At 37.8% G+C, this 24,320-nt stretch overlaps 1 protein-coding gene across 4 annotated transcripts in view; it reads left to right on the forward strand.

Annotated features, from left to right (window-relative positions):
- EPC2 (enhancer of polycomb homolog 2) overlaps positions 1-13,638 on the forward strand; it is an 84,536-nt gene extending 70,898 nt beyond the window's left edge. For 2 of the 4 annotated variants that reach the window (XM_005296437.5, XM_065561645.1), the window contains 4 exons: positions 6,396-6,532; positions 8,924-9,083; positions 11,011-11,344; positions 12,370-13,638. In XM_005296437.5, coding sequence (XP_005296494.1) covers positions 6,396-6,532; positions 8,924-9,083; positions 11,011-11,344; positions 12,370-12,442 — 704 coding nt within the window. In that variant the 3' untranslated portion in view covers positions 12,443-13,638. Of the gene's footprint in view, positions 1-6,395; positions 6,533-8,923; positions 9,084-10,232; positions 11,345-12,369 lie in introns of all 4 variants that reach the window. The other 2 variants (XR_010591561.1, XR_010591560.1) reach the window with 2 other exon arrangements.
- The last annotated feature ends 10,682 nt before the right edge of the window (positions 13,639-24,320 follow it).

Genomic DNA, 24,320 nt, shown 5'->3' on the forward strand with positions numbered 1-24,320 from the left:
ATAACAGACAATTGGAAGAAATGTTTGAATGAGGGTAACAGAAATAGGTATGTGTAGCTAGATACTATGAGGCAACTTATCCAGTCTAGGGATGATAAATGTATGGTGAACTGCAAGTTCTTATTTGTGGGGCTGAAGGTGGAAGCCAAGCAAAGGCTTTAGTTTATGCATAGTATAGCAGTCCACCTCTTGAGCAGGACAGAGTAGGTTGCTCTTGGCTCCCAGTCCACTTTCATTGCTAGTTCAAGTTCCTTGGGCCTGATCTTTAAAATTACGAGTGAGTCAGGACTCAGTGAACATCAGTAACTGCACTGCAATCCATCTCCTCTCCTGCGTGCCCCCCCCCCACACACACACACACACTAGTTGTGTTTCTCTGGGACAATGATTCTAATGAAAGATGTAAGAGTCAGAGATAAGCACACTCATATAATGACAGGTTTCAGAGTAGCAGCCGTGTTAGTCTGTATCCGCAAAAAGAACAGGAGTACTTGTGGCACCTTAGAGACTGCCACAAGTACTCCTGTTCTTTTCGCGGATACAGACTAACACGGCTGCTACTCTGAAACCTGTCATTATGCAAGGCACTGCATTTAGCCGTATGGAGTAAAATTTGTTAGTCTCTAAGGTGCCACAGGTACTCCTGTTCTTTTCACACTCATATAAGTGCTTTGGCTGTGGAATGAAGCAGTTAGACTAATGAAAAGTCTACCCATCTTTAGGGCAATCTGAAAAATCCTCTTATTAGATAATGATAAGCTTTCTCACCATAGCAGGAATGATATATAACATTCTCTAATGCAGAGATTATTATTACTGAGGAAGGGAGAAAAGCAGAAGATTCCATTAATTTCACTGTGGACCTTTCTCTGGACATTTAATTTATATGTGCACTCAAATGCTACCGTGATGGCAACCCTAGAAAATCCTAAAATAGATAACAACACTACAGGTTAAAATCCTCAAACAATGGAATCGTTAAAACTTTGCAAACTTCCACATTTCCCCTTAATTTGCTTTAACTACGATGCGGAGAGTGACAATGCAAGATCATTCAGTTCTTGGGCTCTAAGACTGACAAGGATACTAAAGGTGATGGTGACTTTTGATGTGACCGTCAGATTAAGACCACCAGCTAATTTCAGATTGACCACTAAAAAGTCATTAGGTGATAGCTACGGATGTTGCTAGGATTCATACCAGTGACATAGTTAACAATGTTTGTTACTAAAATCCTAGGTTTTGTAGTCTCCTACATACCTTGAAATATTTCATATTTGTAACAATGTGTCAAACATAATTAAAAAAAATCTGTCTGGGAATATTTGTGCAACTGATGTATGGGTCAACACTTAACTAATTTGTGAGCTCTCTGGGGCGGGGACTGTCTTTTACAGCATGTATGTACAGTGTCTAGCAAGATGCAGCTCTGTTTCTTGATTGGAGCCTGAGTTACTGCAGTACATATAATAAAAATAAATTATAATTAAGTAGGTATTATGCATCATTTAGGTTTATTTTTTAAAAAAATCAGGCAATAACAATCATACTCTACCAAATTTTAAGAACAAAACAATAGGTTTATCTTCCCAGTTCCTTACTGGGCCTTACTGTCCTCATTTATGCTAATTTTAGAAGACTGTTGTGAGGTGTTTGATTCTCACACAAAGTTTTGTTCACTGACTGAACCTGTTGTGCATACCTTTTCAACAGTAATTCAGTCAAGGTATGGAATTTAGGAAATCAAAGAGAAAAGAAACCGTGCAGAAATAAAAACATAAACTACCACTGTGGAGTTTTTTTTAAACCATGTTGGAAAGATTGGTAAACCACCAAAAAGCTAACTGCAATGTCTATGGATGTATAACTGAATTAATTTGCTTCATTAATGTGTTTTAAGAGTGTACGTGTGGATGTAAACTAATAGGGACACTTTTACAAATAAAAAAATAAACATAAGAAAGTGGTATACTGGAATACCTGAGTCAGATTTAGCAATCTTTATAGAAGGTGGCATAGCTCAATAAAGTGTATGCCTATAGATTAATAAGGAGCTTTTTTTATTAAACCACAGACACACACACACACACACACACACCATGTAGTTTGAAAAGGATTTTGCTGTGAAATGGGTAATATTTTGTGTAGCAAATTTAATAAGATTTAATTGTGAACATTGGTACTCATTATATTTTAACTACAGGTGTCTCATTTCATTCCAGGGAAAAATAAATAAACTGGCTAAAGATTTATTTTGTTTGCTTACTCAGATTAGCGCATTAGGAGTAAATGTAAAGAAAATCTTGGTTTTAAAAAAAAAAACTACTAGTCTGATGATCCAACATCTGTGTTTTGAGAGTGGGTAATAAGAAAGACCAGTCAGAATGAACTATTCTACTCTCGTGTATAGTCCTGTTTCAGCTATTTCTTGCAGCATCCCTCTAAACAATACATAAAGAATTACTATTGCACTAGTACCTAACTCGAAAAGTCGGTTTTCCTGGGATGGTGGAAGCCCACTTAATTAGCACTATGAGAAAATATTTGCATATTGGTTTCTGAGTATGGTCTGACTTGACTGTAACTAAAGTCATCCTTCCATTGCTTACTTAAAATGTAAGTAGCAGATGAACTAGAGCCAACACTGAAAGTGTAGAATGGTTAATATTTTAATTGTTAGCATGGTGCTTTTTCATTCAGCAGATACTATTCATGTAGATTCTAGATATAAGTTGGGGTTGCAATACCATTGAGTATATGTAATTATAGTTGAGAATGAGATGCTGCAAGGTTTAGTGAACAGGAACTTTGGATATCGAATCCACTCTTTGTCAGCACCTAAAAGAACTTAATTCTATGACTGAATAAAATCCAGGTAGCATTAAGCTGTTAACAGTATTTTAAATTAATTTGGTTGAGGAAATAAGGATTCTGTCTAAATTAGATATGGGAAACAATAGATAAGGGTAACGCAGTTGGTGGCAAAAAGAACTGGAGTACTTGTGGCACCTTAGAGACTAACAGATTTATTTGAGCATAAGCTTTCGTGGGCTACAGGCCACTTCTTTGGATGCATAGAATGGAACATATATTGAGGAGATATATATACACCTACAGAGAGCATGAAAAGGTGGGAGTTGTCTTGCCAACTCTGAGAGGCCAATTAAGTAAGAGGAAAAACTTTTGAAGTGATAATCAAGATAGCCCAGTACAGACAGTTTGATAAGAAGTGGGAGAATACTTACATGGGGAGATAGATTCAGTGTTTATAATGATGGTTGGTATATTTGTCATAGCTATGAACCAGTAAATGACCAAGAATAAGCATAGTCTTGCATCGTTTTGCTTTGTTATCCTAGGAATAGCTAGTATTCTACCATGCACCTCATGCAGTGTTAATTCTGATGTGGTTATTACTGCAATCATAGCTTAGATTCTGGCCTCTGACTTCTTTTGAATGATCTTCAGTTTATGTGTGTGTGTGTGTGTTGCACGGGAAGGAGAAATAGGGGAGAGTTCATTCTGCCCTATTTCTCTCCCATTCCCACCCAGATCTATAATTCTGTATTGACCTCTCAGTTTTGCTTTAAACACCAATGTTTTCTACATTTTTTTAGCTTTCAGTATGCTCTATGTTTTCCTTCAGAGTGTTGAATTCTGCTTATTATGGTTTGAAGAAAAATATCTTGGCATTGAAACACTATTTCAGACGAAATGCTTAACAAAACGTTCAGTGCAGATTTACAGTAAAAGTTTTGTTATCTGGCACGTTCGGGGATTAGGGGGTGCTGTTTAATCAAAAATTCCAGTTAACTAAGAGTTATGCTTACCAATGGAATACCAATTTTCAAAAAATTAGAATCAATAAAATGTATATAATAGTATACAGGTACTCACAAATCCAATAGTAGTACTGCACTGCAGAGTGGTTGGTTTCTTGAAGCACTTAAGTGTATACAAGTAAAGTGTCATAAGATAATCTACTGTATCGAAAACAACATATCACTATGGGCAGCGCATGGTCACTAAATGGTCACCAGATCACTAAAAATACACTTAACACTAAAACTATACTGAACATAAATTAATCTTTGATTCAGAAGGCACTTCAGGATTGTGCAGTGCCTCACAGTCATCATTATCAATTATCATTGTAGCTGTAGAAGGTGTAGGAGATTGGCCTGAATGAGACACTCTGGATGAGACACTCTGGAAGCTGCTTTTTTGAATAAATCCCTGATATCCGCTTGCTTACTTGTCTTCTGCCTCTTTTGCATAAAAGTAGAGTGCAGAATGTGTAATTGCATAACTTCCTGGACAGTATACTAGTCCCGGTTACTAGATTGAAGATTTGTATTGGGAGATATCAGAAATGCCGGTTAATAAAGCTTTCCGATTGATAAATTACCAGATAACACAGCTTTTTACTGTATATGCAGCTGTTTACATGAGTCTTCAGAGAATAAAGTAGACAATAGTTTTTGCCATAGGATCATATACAGTAATTGGATATGGGAGAGAATTAAAGTCCATTCCTTTACAAATGTAAGATGTGTTCCCCCAACAGACTTGTTGGAGGTTTTTTCTCCTTGTGAAAAGCTGGTATAATGTAAAAACTTGCTATTCATTATGGTCATGTCAATTCATTTTTTATAACATAGGGCTACTGATATTTTCGTTATGGTAGCCTACAAGAAAACTGACAACCTTTCCGAAGTACTAAGATTTTCTAACAATTATGTTGCGTCAGTGGGCATTGTAGTACAGTAGAACCTCTTCTGTCTTGCACTTCACTAAATGTAATCCTGTGCTAAAATTTTACTTTCAGGTTTGGAGTTCATTAAATTGAGAATTAATGACATTTTGTTGTATTGTGCTGAGGCTGGGCCTGTGCAGGTGCTGTCTGTCTTGAGGGACATATCCTTCCCCACCATGGGAACAGCATAAGGAATGTCATCTTTATTTGCTTTTGTGGCTGAATGAGTACACAGGTAGCAGCTGTCATAGCAGCCAATGGGGAAAGTAAATCAGTGGGGTGGTGATGGCCTTTATAACTGTTTTCTCTCCCTGGATTAAACTGATCACTGGGTTAATTATTATTCCTATGGCTGCATCAAAACCTCAGGAATAATGACAGCCTGCACCCTGCCTTTATTCAACAGCATGTGGGGAGTTTTAGTTATTTTTCTAGTAGTTTTCACCCACTCATCTCAAAGCACATTATAAAAAGAAGATAGCCACCACCATCCCCATTTTGTAGGTATGGACATTAGGGCAAACAGCACTTCCCTTCCTAATGCCCTGTGAGAAGGTGATATCCTTCAAGTTTGCCTCAATGTGTTTCTTACTAGTCAGCAAACTCTTTAATTTCACTTGAAATCTCTTGCCCCCCTCCCCCCCCATTAATAAGGCCTTGATGTAATACTGTCTAGTTGCAGAAAATGCTGCTCAAGTCCTCCTTCAACACTCTTTAAAAAAGAACGAGGGGATGAAATAACAGGAGCAGTTCGAAAATCACAGGATAGAAATTGCTTATTAACCTTAAACACTGACTGTGATCCTTCATGAAATTATTGGAGCTATATGCTAGATTTTAGACCTGGGGAGCCAGTTTTTCTCACCCTACTCCAGTTCCTTGGTCTTCAAGATTTTGGTGCACCTCTAAACCTGCTGCTTAAGTGCACTGAATGGTGCTCCACTCACATTGCCTAATACATATCGGTAGAGTGGAGATCTGATCACATAGCACAAATACTAGGTGGTGCTGGAACTACCAGGGGCTCTCCTTCTGAACACATCCCCACATCTCAGGGGGAAGAAAGGTAGAAAGAGGCTACTATAGAGAGTAGTAGCTGAGAGTGGTTATAGTGAAAGAAAAGTGAATTAGCCATTCCCCTGTCCCAGCCATGATATGGGAGATCCTCCTCATTTCCCAGAAGCCAGGAGAAAAAATTCTTTGATTCCATTGGTTGGGAAATGGTGTAGCTTCATAAAGGATGTCATTTAGTGGGTGTGTCTATGATGTAGTTTCAATTTAATTTGCCTACCCAAAAGTAGCCTACCTAGTACAATAGCCAGAGCTACTGAGTAGAAACACTTTGAAGGCACTTTTCAGTGCTAGTAAGAAGCTGTTGTTTCTGAACTATCAGATCCTTCTCATAGGTGACTCTATACTCAAAGGGAATTGGCCAGTGGTACGCATTTACACTGGTGGTTTCACCTTTACAGACATAGATATAGTGTGGTCTGTGCAAGTGTTCAGTACCCTCCTTTCATGCATCTTGTTTTCACATTTCATTGTCCCATGTCAGTTTGCTTTGTACTTCACTTTTGTTCTAGAAACATTTGTTTTCTTCAAGTACGTGAAACTCTGGCTTCATTTTTCTCTTCCACAGTAACAGGGGGTATTACAGAGGAGCAGTTTCAGACACATCAACAGCAATTAGTTCAAATGCAAAGACAGCAACTTGCTCAGCTTCAGCAGAAACAGCAGTCTCAGCATTCCTCACAACAGACGCATCCAAAAGCACAGGTAATACTCCTTTAAAATCTTTTTGATGTGCCAAGATCATCTTCCACAATAGGTTTCCCCCTCCTGCTTGCTCACTTTTTTGAAGTCTTTGTCACAAGTTAAGATAACCTTTTGTTAATGTACTGATTGTGTGAAATGCATTTAAATTATTTTGACCAAAATCCTTTTAAATTTCTCTGTGTGGCTTTGGAAAACTGAACAACTCTCTAGGTACCAAAACTTTTTTGCTTTTATTTTTTCTTGTAATTCAGAATGTGGTATTTCTTATAAACTTTGAAGGGACACTGCTAAATGAGTGCGTATTTTGAAAGTATGAATGTTCTTACTTATGTTGCAAATGGTTTGTTTTAAAAATATAGTTTCACTATTTTTATGTTTGTTTTACTTTTAATACTTAGGCAACAGAATAACCAGTTTCACTTTGTCAGTTTGCCAATTTCACTCAGGGTTTCATGCACAATGCTGCACTATTTGGATTGCAAACATTGCTGGGGATTTTTTTATTGGAGAAAAATATTGTTATGCTGTCTCTAAAAAGTATTTTTGTTGGTCTTGGCTGTTGTCTTATTATTATTATTATTATTTTTTTTTAAAGCAAAAAAACCCCAAACACAACAAAACTGGATTTTAAAGCAAATTTGCTTAACAAGTATTTCTGTAATAGAATATGAAAATGTTTGATGTCTTACTGCCTGCACAATTATCTGTTCTCTTTTTCATATTTAAATTTCTTAGAAATTAAATACACTTTGTTTAGGGTTAGAATTTGCCACCTGTACTGTCATTGAGTCGTACCGTACTGTGTGAGTAGTCTAGTTGAAATCAGTGTGACTTATTTTGGAGTAGGGTAGTTTGAGTAAGAGTGGAACAACTTAGTCCTTTGGTAATTATTGAGTTAAAAACAGCTTTTAAATGTGTTATGTTCTGAATTTTTTTTGCGAGAATTTAATTTTTCCAATGTAATATCCACTGTGGGCAAAGGATGCACTTACTGTCAGGTTTACATAGCTAGTATTTTGCTAAATAATAAGAAAAATATAGGCCTGCTAAACCCAGGGTTGTGAGTTGAATCCTTGAGGGGGCCACTTAGGGATCTAGGGCAAAAATCAGTACTTGGTCCTGCTAGTGAACGCAGGGGGCTGGACGCTGGACTCGATGACCTTTTAAGGTCCCTTCCAGTTCTAGGAGATAGGATATCTCCATTAATTTATTTATTTATAAAAATCTTATTAAACATTACTAGAAAAACCTTTTCCCTATATTATTGTGAGCAGGGTGTACATGAACACCACCCCCCAACCATTTTCTGAATCTATTCATCATAATCTTCCTGTATATATTATTGGTTGCCAAGTTTTTTGGGTCTATTTCCATAAAATATGGAATGGTGATTCTAATTAGGAGGAGAAAATGATATTTGATGGTTTAGATATTGAAAAGTTTGTGTATTAAATATGCAGCCATATACCAGTGGTTCTCAACTAGGGACCTGGGGCCCCATAGGGGCTACGAGACGGTTTTAGGGGGTTCGCCAAGCAGGGCCAGCATTAGACTTGGTGGGGCCCAGGGCAGAACGGTGAAGCCCAGGACCCCGAAGCCTGCCATCTGGGGCTGAAGCCGAAGCCTAAGCCACTTAGCTTTGTGGGGCCCTCTGTGGCATGGGGCTCTGGGCAGTTACCCTGCTTGCTACCCCGTAATGCCAGGCCTGGCTTTTATATGCAGAAAAATGGTTGTGGCAGAGGTGGGCCGTGGAGTTTTTATAGCATAGTGTGTGTTTGGGGGGGAGGCCTCAGAAAGAAAAAGGTTGAGAACCCCTGCCATATACAACCAATAGGGTACTGTATCAAAGGGTAGATGGCAAGTGCTGAAAAAATGAATATTAGTACTTATCATGTCTCCAAGGTGGCTGGATTAGTAGAAGAAACATTCTTCCAGAGCTCAGTAGGCAAGATCCCTATGAGGCAATTTAATCCCTGACAGAATAACGTTTTGGACCTTGCCTAGACAGACATGTATATACGTTAAATAAATAAATAAATAAATAAATAAACCTTCAGGATTTCAAAAAGCCTCCCAAAGTCTGTGATACAAAAGATTTGTCAAACACACTATGAATTTTGTGTATCAGTTTAATGAGACCTTTTACAGTTGAAGATTGAAGAAGCTCCCCTATGCAGCCTGTCCACTTTCTTTATAATTGTCTAGATCGACCATTGTTGGGAGGGATTCATAAAACTAGATTCATGACCTTTAAATATTTCATGTTATAATGTTGGTTCAAAAGATGCTTCCCCTTAATTCACTAGTAGGTATGTACTGTTGTTATTGTCTTAATGTGTTTTGTCAGCTAGTACTGGCAGAATTATAAACACTATTTGGTTAATTCCATAGGGCTCAAGCACCTCTGACTGCATGTCCAAAACACTTGACTCAGCCAGCGCCCACTTTGCTGCATCTGCAGTGGTCAGTGCACCTGCTCCCAGTCGCAGTGAGGTAACAAAGGAACAAAACACCAGCCACAACAATATAAATGGTGTTGTCCAGCCTTCAGGTGATGATTTCTTAATGTTAGCTGTCTAATGGAGAGTTCAGAATCTTTGAACAAAGGACTTCTAGTTTCTAAAAATATATTTGAGTTGAATAAATAACAGTGCTGATTTTATTTATTACTCTTTTAATTATACAGTTTTGTATAATGGCCTGGCCTTATCTAATGTTGATATGTTAGTAAACTACAAACTATATTTGGATAATGTTGAAGATCTAACAGCGTTTTCAGAACAAAAATGTCCTATCTTTAAATCATGAACATTAATTCAGTAACTTTTCCATTTTCTTTTCAAAGTAATAAAAACTCTTTGTAAAGTATGGATTGGTTATGATTGGTGCACTCTATTCACACAATTTTTTTAAAATGCCATATGACAGGGTCAGGCCAGATGGCTACAGGAGAGTGTTTGAAGGCAGATATATTAGTCCCAGATTAAGTAGATCCCTTTTCCTTGGGTAAGGTAACATGGGCAGTTCCAGAACAAGCAGGAACTTGCTGGAACCAATTAAGGCAGGCAGGCTAATTAGGACACCTGGAGCCAATTAAGAAGAAACTGCTAGAATCAATTAGGACAGGCTGGTTAATCAGAGCACCTGAGTTTAAAAAGGACCTCACTTCAGTGTGCATGCGAGGAGCTGGGAGTGGGAAGGCATCTTGCTGGAGGATTGAAGAGTACAAGTATTATCAGACACCAGGATCTGGTGGTGAGGTCCTGTGGTGAGGATAAAGAAGGTGTTGGGAGGAGACCATGGGGAAGTAGCCCAGGAAGTTGTAGCTGTCGCGCAGCTGTTACAGGAGACACTCTAGACAGCTGCAGTCCACAGGGCCTGGGCTGGAACCTGGAGTAGAGGGTGGTTCCCCCCCAAACCTCCCAATTCCTGATCAGACACAGGAGGAATTGACCTAGACTGTGGGTTCTAACAGAGGGGATGGTCTCTGGGCTGTTCCCTGACCCACATGGTGAATCTCTGAGGCAAACAAATCCGCCAATAAGCGCAGGACCCACCAAGATAGAGGAGGAACGTTGTCACAGCCATTATTCAGTGTCTTGTGATCTTCTGGATGGTTTTATGGGGAGGGAGTTGGTGTTTAAAACTTTCAAATCCATAATTGGTTCTATGGTCTTATGAAATTTCATTCTTTAATTAGTACTGTAGCCCCAAATCAGGATAGAACATATATGCTTATCTTTATCCCATCGACATCATTGATGTAAGTATGTACCCAAAGTTAAGTATGTGCTTAAATTCTTTTCTGAATAAGTCCTAAATGTACATACTGGCACAGACTAGAGCAGTTTTTCCAGAGAACCTAGCTGCAAAGCCCTAATGTATCTGAAATTGGCAATTTTTCTGTGAAACTCCACTTATCAGAAACCAATCATGACAAAATCAGACAGGTTGGATTATTGTTTTACTGGTGGAGACAAAAGTACATTAGGATTTGACTTAGATAATAAATCAGAGGGGTTTTATGGTGTTTTTTGTTTAACAGCTAATGGTGTAATGGGGTTTATAGAACCTGTGCACTGGTGAGGAGGAAGAGAGTTAATATATAGTAAATCAGTATGCTGGAACTGATCCAGGAGAGAAATGTGGCTCAGCCCATTGTGGTAAATCAGGTCATTCCTTAGCACGTTCTACAAGAGAAAGGGCAATGCTCTGAGGAGCCTACACTAACTGGGACTTGGAGGCAAACTTTTTTTCCTCTTCATTGAACAGAAAAGACTATAAAAGTTGTGACTGAAAATAAACTTTAGTAATTTTGTTCCCAAGCTGTAACTTAGGCAGTGGGATTATGGGATAATTATTGCTATTGATAATTACAGCCTTATACTTAAGCTTATGTTTAAACTTCTGTTTTGCAACTAAACAATTACATGTGTTTTTATTGTGTAATTTTTACTGAAATGTTTTGTTTCTAACAGGAACCTCTAAAACTCTGTACTCCACCAACATGGCTTTATCATCCAGCCCAGGGATTTCAGCTGTACAACTTGTAAGGACAGTTGGCCACAGCACCACAAACCACTTAATTCCAGCTTTGTGCACAAGCAGCCCTCAAACACTTCCCATGAACAATTCTTGCCTGACTAATGCAGTGCATCTAAACAATGTCAGTGTTGTTTCTCCAGTCAATGTACATATCAATGCAAGGACTTCAGCACCATCGCCAACAGCCTTAAAACTTGCCACAGTTGCTGCCAGTATGGACAGGGTGCCAAAGGTTACTCCCAGCAGTGCCATCAGCAGTATAGCAAGGTGTGTATAAAGTATATTGGGGCAGAATTTCTTAAATTCCGGTATTATTATATGAATAGTTCCATAACTGTACCTGGCTCAGTAGTGTGTTAAGTAAGACATTGTCCCTTTTTCAAAGATCTCAAAATCTATGACTTTGGTCCTACAAAGGGATCCCCACCTGCACACCTTTACTTCCTTACTTGTTTTTGTTTTTTAATAAATAAAACTGGATATAGGTCAAAGTATGTCTAGACTAGAGAAAAGGTACTTTAACCAAAAACAACAACAAAACCCCAACATCCTACAAACACCCCTTTGAAAGTTTAGGGTGCTCAGCTGTTTCAAGTTATGTTAGCTAACTCTTAAAAAGCACCTTTATTCCTACTCTAGAGAAGCCCTGTGGTTCTAACAGGTGCAAAATCCCAAAGAGCAGTATATAAAGACTGATACAAAATTTAAAATTCTTTATGCTAGTGCTGAAAAGTATTTAACTAAACTGATAAAAAGATGGGCTATGTTAGAACAGTAATTTGTACACCAGGATGCATGGAACAGTTGTGCTTCCCGCAGCTCCCGTTGGCAAGGAACGGCGAACAGCGGCCACTAGGAGCTGCAGGGGGCCATGCCTGCAGACGGTCAACATCCACAAAATGTCTTAGAGCCCGCAATCAGCTTACCCTGATGAGCTGCATGCAGCTCGTGGGCTGCAGGTTGCCCACCACTGCTTTAGTACTGTCTTACAGGAAATCATCAATCAACTTCAGCAAAGTTAGCTGTTAGTACTTTATTAATGTGGCAGCGCATGAATAGGATCATGGTATTGGTGGACTAAAGACAATATTTGGTTTTCAAACAGAAGTCTGGTCAAGTTCAAGCAGAATTTTCCCTGTTCCTACCTGTTTGTTTGATGTGTTTAATGGTCTTTCCATACCCCGAATAAGAGATCTGTGCAGAAACACTTATATCAACAAAAATACTGTGAAATCTTATACAGAAATATTAATGTCCTACTTGTAACTATTCCATATTCCATTTTATTACAGAGAGAACCACGAACCAGAACGACTTGGTTTAAATGGCATAGCAGAGACAACAGTAGCAATGGAAGTGACATAACCTCAAACCAGTGGCTTAACCTGTGCTGGTGGTGTAGTCATTTATATTCCAACTGAATGCAAAATACAACACTCTGTGGATCACAGGGAACTGAAACGGACCTAAATGGACTATCATTATATCGTATATTAAGTCGATATATAATGTACATTTTGTAAAATTGGGAAAATCACTACCTTGTAAAATAGTTTATTTGTATCATCAATATTATTTCTGTTACTTGAATAGTAGATATTCATCATCATGCTTTTGCACTTGAATTTGCAACTGAATGGATTTAAAAAATAATTCTTTAATGGGATCATGAGCATGAAATGAGATCCTGCATCACTTGTTTTAACTATTTATTTTGCCATGTTTACATTTTGTATCTTGTACAAATAAATCCAACTTTGTGTCTAAAAAAAAGTTAAAAGATTCATAGCTAGGAAATGAAATTCTTGTAATTTTTTTCTAAAGGAAATGTAAAGTTTTCACTTGGTTCATTTTGTTTCACAATTTGACTAGATGGACTTTTTGGTAAATACTTTAGTGGCATTTCACTGTCAAATATGAAGTTCAAGGCAAAATAGTATTTTCTATTACTGTGCAGGGGAAAGGGATGGATCGATACATGCAAATTTAATGTAGTAACTCACTTTTCCATATATTTTGAATGTATATTTCTATTTATAATACCAGTTTATAAAAGATAATTACACAGAAAAAACTGACTAGGAAAAATTATGCATCTAGCACACATTAAACTGTGCAGATATGAAAAATTTTCAACTGATTACATTTTATCTGAAGACTGCATATTTTAACCGGCTTTAAAACTGTAACACACCACGTAAAGGATATTTTACCAGGTATGTATTGCATTATATATCATTGCAATAATTATTGGATGTCTAGATATCGAGCCATCCCAGGTCGTGGGAGGGGGGAGGGTTGTGGCAAGATTGTCTTTTCAATTTTGGAGAGTTTTCCTGTGGCTACAAGGCAAGTAACGGGTTGGAAAAAGTCTGACTGTAAGCGTTGGACACCTTCGTAGTGTAGTGTTTTAGTGACTTTTTTTATATGGTTCTTGTAAATTAGATACGTGTAGTGGTGTTTCAGAATGTTTGTTTATGCACTAGTTCAGACAACTTTCCCTGTTACTTGTTCTTGATAAGTGAAAACTGCAGGGAAATAAAAATACATATCAAAACATGGACATGTTGCATATGTGTTTATTTCACAATGTGAAAACAATTTGAATGTTAAGGTGGTACTGGTAGTCTTCGGAGATGTTTTTAATCCAAGTATATTCACTAAAACTTCCACTTTTATGAGAAAGTGATTGTTTCCTGTCTTTAATGTATTTGTAGTATAACAGGAGAGAAACAATAGTCCAGTGGTGGAACTCAAGAGACCCAGGTTCAATCTGTTGGGTTTCCACCACAGAACTTCCTGTGTGACCTTGTGCAAGTCACTTATTCTTTCTGTGTCTCAGTTCCCCATCTGTAAAATGGGGATAATAGCACTTCACTATCTCAAAGGGGTGGTGGTAATAGGAGAATTAAATTAAAAATTGTGAAGTGCTCCAGTGCTGGAGTAATGGGAACCATATACAGTAGAGCCTCAGAATTACAAACTGACCAGTCAAAAACATACCTCATTTGGAACCAGAAGTACGCAATCAGGCAGCAGAAACCAATAAAGCAAATACTGAGCAGTACTGTGTTAAACATAAATTACTTAAACTTTTTTGTTTGTTTTGGTTTTTTTTTAGAAAAATATTTGACAAGGTAAGGAAACAGTTTGTGCTTGTTTGTTTAAATTAAGATGGTTAAAAGCCGCAAAAAGTTTCAAAGTTATATTAAGTCAATGTTCAGTTATAAATTTTTGAAAGAACAACCATAGCATTTTGTTCAGAGTTACAAACATGGCAGAGTTACGAACAACCTCCATTCCTGAGGTGTTTGTAACTCTGGGGTTCTGCTGTACATACGTTACATAGACTTGAGTATACTAGAAATCCCAGAAATAATTCCCATCTAATGTGTTGCAAGAGTTGCTTCATACCTACTAGAACCATTTTACTGGAAATGTACTACTACAGCAGGTGAGTGATTGGGTGACATCCACAGTTAAGCCGTGCAATTAAATCTAGTTTATTCTAAGTTCATGGATGTTTTATAACTATCTCACTGAAGCTGAAGTGTATTGAAGTGCCAGCATGTAGAGCAGCAGGTAAAATGAGAACTTAGACTTCTGCCTTGCTCTCAGGATTGGTTTTAATTAGTTCTTCAGTTCATATTGCAGGTTTGCACAGAAACACACACAAAAAAGTAAATAGTGCTTTCTCCTTCAACAAGGTCTACGTGTCATTCTTCTTCCTGTGTGCCATGATATCAATTTATGCCTTTTTTTAGCTGTTTCATAAAGATATATTGTTTGTTTTCTTCAGACACTTTTCCCGCCCGTTAGCTGTTTTATTCTGTTACAGGTAATTCAGTAGGTATTGTTTTGAAGTATTTTCCATATTGTCTATCAGAGAGCTACCCAGCAGCCTGAGATGCTGTAGGCGATCCAGAAGTATTCCCTGTTGTTACCGATAACTAGTACCATTTTTCTCTTTTAAAAAAGTTATAAGGACCATAAGAAGAGAGAGGTGAGGTTTGGGGGGGGGGGGGGGGGTTCAAGGAGCATTTCCTCCACAGACCCTGGAAACCCTGTACCACTGGATATGGTAATGGTAAAGGATGAATGTGGGATTTGGGTAGGCAATGCACAGGGTATTCATCCTTCGCATTCAGCCCAGATCTGCTATAGTGCCCTGCATGATTGATAAATTGTTCTTTACATATACATACCCTTTGACAATTATTTTGGATTTTGTGTAGAACTAGAGTTACTTTTGTAAATAGCTAGACAGCTTATGTGGTCTGAAGTACAAATGCTAAATTTATCACGAGTTATTGGTCAGATTATTAGAGAGCATATTGCAGAACCATTTGTCTTCTGTTTTGTATATAGCTAACAGAGAATTCTATCCTTTCGACCTCTGTGTCTAGTCTAGATAGCCCAAGAGGCCTTCTTTTGTTCATAAAAATGTCAGAGCATTGTGAGCACATGAAAGCCATCCTGCTGAAGATTGAAAGTATTGTATTTAGCAGATTACAACTAAGATATTTAGTTCAAACTATTTTAAATGACTAATTTAGACCATTTTCATGGTAAATTAGACTGAGAATGTGTTGGTTACCTAGCAGTCACCCTTTGTGGCTTTCTAGAGAAGAGTTGGTCTTTAGTTACTTAAAAAAACTCTGAATGGAGCTTTACCTAGAATGCATTCTGGCCAAATGTGTTTGGTGGGGTGGCGAAGAGGGCATCTTTATATTCTCCAAAGGCTGTTTGATAAGCAATACTATACACTTTGGAGTTTGTTCCATGTAGGATTAGCAGTAATGTATTTTTACTGTAAAATAGAACTGATCACACTATTCTTGTTAACAGTTTGCAGTGAATAATTAAATTATTTTAACTGTCTGACTAAGATGCCACTCTTGCTATACAGTCTATTAGGGCTATAGCCTGAGCTGTGTTAAAAATGAAATTTTATTTCAGTTTGCTGTGAGGTCAACCATAAACTTCTTAGAGGACCCACAAATACATTTATCTTTGGTTTAGCACCCAACAGTGAAAGAGAAGCCTACCAAAAAAAAGCCTGTTCACTGACTGCTCATAAATTGCTGTGGCATTAAATGCCAAACAGAATTCAGTATCTTCCAGTCCCATCTGAAACTGCTGTCAATTTTACTGAAATTCCTCATCCTTATGCCTTTGTTCAGATATTTGAGAGAACCATTTCTATGGTATCACAGATGTTTAACTTGACCCAGAGGCCAAATATCTACTACTGTAGTTGACATCGTATAGACACGGTTATAACGTCATTTTGACATGCTTCTAGATTTTGCAGGAACAATGTAACTTTTTAAAAGCATGCAGTGGAACTAATGGGGTTAATAGCCACTTTGTCCATTGTAAAGTAACCAGAAAAATTCTACTGTCCTCTGGATGTCAGTTTAATTAGTATTCAACTAATTGACCATGTAGATAACTGTACAGCAGTTAGGCATATTACTTTTTAAATATATGTCTAAATACTATAATATTTTCCAATATGAGCACATGCAGCCAAACTATCCAAGAATTATGAAATTGATTACTCCATTCATAATCAATATGCAGTATGCATATTAATTGTTTAAAACCATGTTGATGAATCATGGGGGGGGCGGGGGAGAGGCTGGGTTAATTTTCATCCCTTTCATTATCTTTTAAATAGTATTGGAAAAAGAAGTAACGAATAATATTGAATTCCAGCATGCATCTACAAAAAATTAAATCAGAACTCTAGTCAGAAACTATTCTTAATTTCTCTTTATGCCTAAATGAAGCAGGGATTACCGACTGGGTTATATTTCTGTGATGGCAATCTAGTGTGTGTTAATGATACAATATCTGTCTTACCTCTGACATCTATTGTGAACATAAAGACATATCCTCAGCATAACTCTGTGCTTTAATGGTTACTAAGGAAGATGTGGTCTGGCAACAAAAAATAGTTCAAATGTAATTCAACTTCAGGTTTTTCCTTTGGGTTTTGAACACAATCTAAAGATCCATCCATATACGTTAAGTACTGTAGGACTGACTGACTGATTGATATATCAGTTTGATACATTTTAATGTTAATTTTTTTCAAATTACTACCTGTGCTCCCTGACAAAATTACATTCCCTAAAATTGCACTAAATAATTATTTTTGAAAATTGGGTTCAAGATGATCAGAAATTGACCCTACAAACGGCGTTATGAGATTTGTCAAATAATTGAGTCTAATAGTGGGGCGAGCAATTAGATTATAAATAAGGACTTGTACTAAATCAGTCGTGTGTTCATTCTAACAGGAGGGAGAGGTGGTAAAGGAGCATATCAGCAAAAAATGTCAAATATAGTGTATGGGAGTTTGAGGATTACCACCTAAACATAATGGGCTAAATTCCACCCTCAGTTATGTGCCAGTTTCACTGGAGCTGCATCTGTTCAACTGAGGGCAATGTTCCACCCATTCTCACTACTTTTGTGGTTTTTTTCAAAGATTCTGTTCTGCATCCTCCACTTTATACTTCAGAATTAAAAATAAATAAAAGCAGATCAAAACCGACACAGACGATAACAGTGAAAACAAACACGGGATCCTGACCTGTTTTGTCGGATGTTCACATAAGGTTGAGATGTATTGTGAACCTCTCTCACATGCATGATACGAAGTGCACTGGTCATGACTTTCCTCCTGATCTTTAGTTTCACAATCGATAAGTATCCCATTGTGAGAAACAGATTATAGCTACCACAAACCAAATGCTGATTCATGAACAAAACCTAACAAATCAGAATCTCAGTATAATCAGTTTCATAATGGATCATGAGGACAATTGTCCCAATATTGCTGATTTTAGAACAGAAATTTCAAGATCCCAACTGTTTAATAATATAAACTAAGCTAGAAATTTACTAGCTAAATGGGTATTTGACTTAGATATTCCAGGGTAGGGAAGCCAGAGCAAACAGTGGAAGTTCCTCTTTTTTCTTGGAAAAGAAGGTATGCAAATCAAGGAAGTCTGGGTGCCAAATCTTTCTCATAACTCTTCCCAGATTTTGTTACCCATTATTTTCCTGCTTCCCTGGGACTTTGCTTCAGATGGTCACTAATTTTTTTTATAGAGCAGCAGCAGAAGAAACCAGGAAGAGGCTCTTCTTCTCCTGCTCCAACCCACTTCAGCTACCTGTTGTGGGGCCTGTTTACACTGAGTGCCCTCAACAGCTGGCTGGCAGTGGAAGTACTACTGGGTTGAAAGGTGATCACACTGCATGTCCCTGCCCTGCTGTGCAGAAAGGCCAGGAGTTGACCCTGGATCAGTGGAGCCAGACAAGAGATTCCCCTCGACTGATTCCAAGCTGAAACAGTTAAGAGATTTCCAGTCTTTCTTTGGCCCCCTCCCCCATCTCAGTTGGACAAGGCTATGCAACCTTACTTCTTTCTCCTGGTGTAGGCGTTTTTTCTTCCTGCCGACCCAAAAAACAATTTAACCAGTGCTCTATTCCTTCCACTTAATGAGCCCTCTTCCTCAATCCTTTCTTTGTTTTGGTTTGTTCCTTCCTTCCTTTGCAGGAGAGAAGACCACTTTGGAAGGAGAAGAGAACTCTGACTCTGAGCCTTCTATTCTGGTTGTCCCTTCCCCTGCCATCTGTGCTAGAGTTAGTAGAGAACATCAGGGGTGTCTCCTATCTCAGTCTCCAAGATGAATTCCTGACATGGCTCTCAGTTTGCTAGAAATATCTGCCAACTAGATGCTGCCTTCCAAGAGTTGTGACTTGCCTACTCCAAAGTGGGCTCAGCAGTGGCCTCCCATTCAAAACCATCTGACCACCTTCTAGATTCCAGTATTATTCAGAAGGACGTGCTCAGCCCCATGGTGGAAGGTGCTATAAGGAGGATCTTTGACCAAGGAAACATTCCAATAACTACAGAAGACTACAGGTTCTATTTATCCAGAGCAGCCATATCTCCAGCTCTCTGGGTTCAGCCTTGGAGGGGAGGCATGTCTTCAAAATGTAGACTCCTGCTTCTTCCATTCATAGGCCCAAGACTGTTCGGAGATATTCTTAGCTCCACTCTCAAAGGTATGAAGGAAAATACATCTCTTCCTATTTCAGAAGCCCTCGTTAGCAAAAGCAAGCCTTCCTTTTCCTTCTTCCTAGATAGCAATTAATAGTAAAACAAATTTGTCTCTAAGTGGGAAAGGAAACGCATGCAGTAGATCTGGCAATACAGCTGACAAGCTGTTATGACCCAACTTGTCTTTAAAATGTAGGACAAGGAGACAGAGCAGGAATACCATACAAAATAATAGGAGACGGGCTTTGTTTCTTTAGCACATCAAATTATCTAGGTATTTATAATGCACCCAGTAAATGCACTTAATGACACAACATTTCTCACATGAACCAATGATGGTATACATGCAAATATTAGCTTTGTATGGGATGAAGGTTAATTTGGGTTTAAGATGTTAATTAAAAAGTTGCATGTGCATACTAAAACTATGGTTAAAACCATATAACCAGGCAGGATAAGTAACAAGAGAGTGGTTAGAGCAGGGAGACTGGACTCAGGGTCTTCCATGTGGGTTCCCTAGCCACTGGACTACAGTCTCTCTCTCTCTCTCTCTCTCTCCCCCCTCTTCTTTCCCCAATAACAGTTTCACTGTGGATAAATACTTGAAAAGTCACAAGCACTAGTGCTTGATTCTCACTATCATTATCCATAATAGAATGAATATTCCTGAATTCATATTTTTTTCACTGAAAGTTGCTTTCAGTGTAAAATGCCTTTAAACACCCATCATCCCACGCACTTGCATGACAAATATGTGACTAGGTGAGGCAGCTTTGTAAATGACACCAGAAGATGGCACCATAAACCCACAATGGTATTTCACTCTGTAGACATTACTCCAAAAGGATTTTGCTTTGCTTTCTAAAAGCAACAAGAGTGTTACTTTGCCACACAGTAAAACTCAGGGGATTTTGCATAATCCTTGAAAATGTTTGGAATAGTTTAGAAAGAAAATTAAAGGAGGCAGCCTTCTTTCGTACCTCCTAGGTCACTGGTTCTCAACCAGGGGTACATGTAGCCCGGGATAACGCAGATGTCTTCCAGGGGTTACATCAACTTATCTAGACATTTGCCTAGTTTTACAACAGGCTCTATAAAAAGCACTAGCCATGTCAGCACACACTATAATTTCATACAATGATGTTTATACTGCTCTATATAATATACACTGAAATGGAAGTACAATATTTATATTCCAGTTGATTTATTTTATAATTATATATCAGACTCCTGAAAGAGGTATAGTAGTCTGGAAATGTTGAGAGCCACTGTTCTACATCTTCTCTAAAAGAAAATTGTATTAGGGGTGCTTATGAAATTACTTAAATTTGTACTTTTTAAATGGGTTTTATCCTAAAATGATTATTATTAGTAGTAGTAAAATTAAACTAACTCAGTTGTGTTTAATAAGCACAATCACATTTGCAGATGCAACATAACCAATCCTCACTTCAGCAAAACTCATATGGCCATGCTTAATTTTAAACACATGGCTAATCCCATTGAATTCAATATGGTTTATGCATATAGTTATGTGCTTTGCTTATGGGTTTATTCAAACTTGAAGTTAAGCACATGCTTGCATGTGTTTTTTTTCTGAATCAGGGCCAAAAGTAGCTTTTCTTAACTTGCTTCTTAGTAGAACTGCTCAAAAATTTTCTCACTGAACATTTTTCTATTGGAAAATTCCATTTTGTTGAAATCTAAACTTTGACTTTTTACAGATTTCAATGACATTTTGTTCTTTTAAAAAATTGACATGAAGTATTTTGGAACAGAATTTTTGATTTTTTTTGTTTTGTTTTGAAACTACTTTTTCCATTTTTTATTTTATATACTATATAGTAAAGTCAAAATTTGAATTAAATATTTCAATTTTATTGAAGTGGGATGTTTCAGTGGACCCAAACTTTTATTTGAACCTTTTATTTTATTTTACTTTAATTTTTTGTGTGCAAATTTTGTTTTTCAGGAAGTTTTTTTGGTTGTATTCCAATTTGGAGCAAAAACAAGTGTAAAAATCATTGGGATGTACTGCCAAACAAGTTATGGTTCTTGCACAGCTCTATGCCTTCCATGGGATTACAGTTTTAAACATAACTAAAATATTTTGTATTAGCCAAATCAAAACACCCTGTGATTCGGATATAGAGATAAATTCTAACCTATCACCCTTCTTTCAGAAACAAAAAAGTAAATAACACAGCAACACCTTATGTGGTTAGGCAGAAATTTTTCCTGTGAGCAGGTTATTTCACAACTATGTTCTGCTGTGTTAACTCACACGTTACTCTGAAAGCACTTGCCATAGACAGAGGCAAGATACTGGATTAAAAGGGCCACTGTTTTGATCCAGTATGGTAAATTTTGAGTTCAAGACCCAGGTTGTTTTTTTGTTAACTTGGAGGACCTGGGATTGGATGTGCTCTGCCCTGGGGGATGGAGCACCTTGTGTGTGTAATGCTAATATTAGACTGTAAGCGCCTCAGGGCAAGGTCTTTTTTCTTTGTTAAATGCCACATATGCTTATGGTGTTCTGTAAATAATAAACACATCCAACAACGTTCTCAGGCTTCGGAAAGAGCAGCATGCAGCCCTCCTCCATGGAAAGGCACGAATCTGGAAGGGAGGCTAGGGAGTAAGCGGTTTATCACTAAAAAGCAGTACTGATCCCAGGACTGGCATTACATTAACGTAACTACTCCCTAGATTAAATTGATATAATCCAGGAAATTAGGAGTAACGGCTCAAATTGTGTCATTAACTCACTCTACTGTACACAACTATTGCAGATCATAGGTATGGCAGCTCTCCCATTTCTTGGGAGCTCTGTTAGTGATCAACTATAGTGAGCAGGAACAATGGAGTGAGTTAGGGACAGAGCTTCTGCCTTAACTCTGAAGGAAGCATACAAAATAGGTAGGAATTTTCAAAATGCATGTTTTGGCCAACATCTAGGCCATAAAGATGTCTTAAGAGAATGTTTATTAATGTTAATTAATTTAAACTAATACAAAAACTGTTACCCAGCAGACTTCACTCTCCCCCAATAATTGGGTTTATTATATATTTCTCTTTTGAAACGAGCCATTGTTCTGCTTTCAACATCATCCTGAGAGAAGCTGAGCATCCTCCAGGCCCAGTGAAATAAGAGAAAGTTGAGGGTGTAGCTCACCTCACAGGACTGGGCCTTGGAAGAAAAACTAAACATGATTCTGTGCTAATCATGGCTCGGATCCTGCAGACACTCAGAGACACACTTAACTTTACTACAATTGAAATCAATGATACTACTCACCGTAGTAAAGCTAACCTAAGGGTTTACAGAATCAGGGCTTATGTTAGCATGTTGTCTAGTTTCTAGGTGAAATATGGGAGATTTTTAAAAATTAAGTGTTCTTAATTCACCAAATTCCTGCTGACTACAGTGAGATGAGAAACACTTCACTAAATTTATCAGAAATGTATAATTTTGGTAAACTTAGGCACATGAAATATGTATTTGTTAGTATTTTATCCTCTAATTACATTTGCATTTGATAGTAACTGTTGAAAAATAGTATTAGAACAATAAAGTGGAAACCACACACCTGAAATCATATATTGCACTATTCATGTATTGCATATGAATATCCATGCAAATAATATTTTTTCCAGCGCCAGTTAACTATGTAGAAGTATTCTCAATAGCTAGATAAATGCCACTACAATACTAACCTTTGTTGAGATAAACTGTAGTAAATCATCGGCACTTGGGGAAGATAGCCCAACACAAGCAATTACCCGTTTCAGCATAAATCCATTTTATGGTTTGTTAGTAACTGTTTAAATGCAAAAATAAAAAGTAAATAAATGAAATTATGAAGTATAAAAATGGTGAAGATTTATTTTATTGAATGTAGAAATACCTGAAATGATCCAACTGATCTTGGCCAAATGTCTGTCTCTGCCCTAGGTGCACAGTGTTATTAAAAAAAACCTATTAATTACCAACATGTTTTAAAGCACCACTCATCTGCTCAGTGTACACAAGCTCCTAGACCAGGGAATTGTCAGGCATGCTCTGGTGAAATGGGAACGAGTGGTGCATATTTCAAGGAAAAGCTGAATTCCAATTTATATTCCACTTCTTCTACCGCCATTCATGTGCTTGTTATGTTCTCAGATAAAGTACTTTGGGCTTGAAATGCTCCATGCTTGGCCCCAAAATGAATCTCTGGAAGCATGTACCAGAGCCAGATATATAATTGTGACATTACATATGGTACAATCCAGACTGATGAACAGCTGTGGCGCTTCAATTCTCCAACCTGGTGCTGCCTTTTACACTGCTTTGCTGTGAAAGCAAGCACTCCTGGTCTGCCCACACAGCCTCCAGCATGTAAATCATCCCAGCTGAGTGCTATGTCCAGCCACTCATGAATTACACTGTGGGCAACACCAGCAAACTCCTAGTCCCAGACTTTCCCCCAGAAATGTGTGTCTTGTACTGCCCAGCCCCCCCTGGACAACATAAGCTCCTATGAAGTCCATTATTTCATGAATAGAAAATGATATGCACAAATCTTGTTATCCCAAATGAAGTTTCCCAAACACTTAAAATCTATCTTTCTGTAATTAATAAACTTTGAAGTGATTACAAGTAATGAGGAATAAAAGATAAAACACAAACTAATACATACTTTAACAAGTTAGGTGAACTTTTAAAGTAAAAGGGTCTCTCTCACCACATGTTCTAGCAGTCTTACTGGCTGATTCTTTCTGCCAGGATCCCTCCCCAGTGCAATGAGGCTTCCTTTGTCCGTCAGCTGTTGTTGATGCTGTGAGTAGAAATGAAGGGGGAGGTAATCTAGGGCGTTTGCCCCATTTCTTATAGCAATTGTCTTCTTTGAGACTCAGCTCCAGCTGGGATGTAGGTGACAAAGTCTGTGGGATGGGAACTTGCAGCTGTTTTCTTTGCGAAGATATAAATTTCTCACTCAAACCCTTTTTTCTGCCAAAGAATAGCCACTTAACCCGGTGATAGTCCATTTGATTTTGTTGACATGTGGCTGAAATGCTACCGGGTAGTTTGCCTTTTGTCTCTGAGGGACGGGTTTGTGCCTGCTTTTCTAAATTTGGCATATGTTTCAGCAAGCTCATACAGTAGAATTTTATAACCTT

Source organism: Chrysemys picta, chromosome 11 (assembly GCF_011386835.1).
Source record: "Chrysemys picta bellii isolate R12L10 chromosome 11, ASM1138683v2, whole genome shotgun sequence".
Taxonomy (NCBI): domain Eukaryota; kingdom Metazoa; phylum Chordata; order Testudines; family Emydidae; genus Chrysemys; species Chrysemys picta.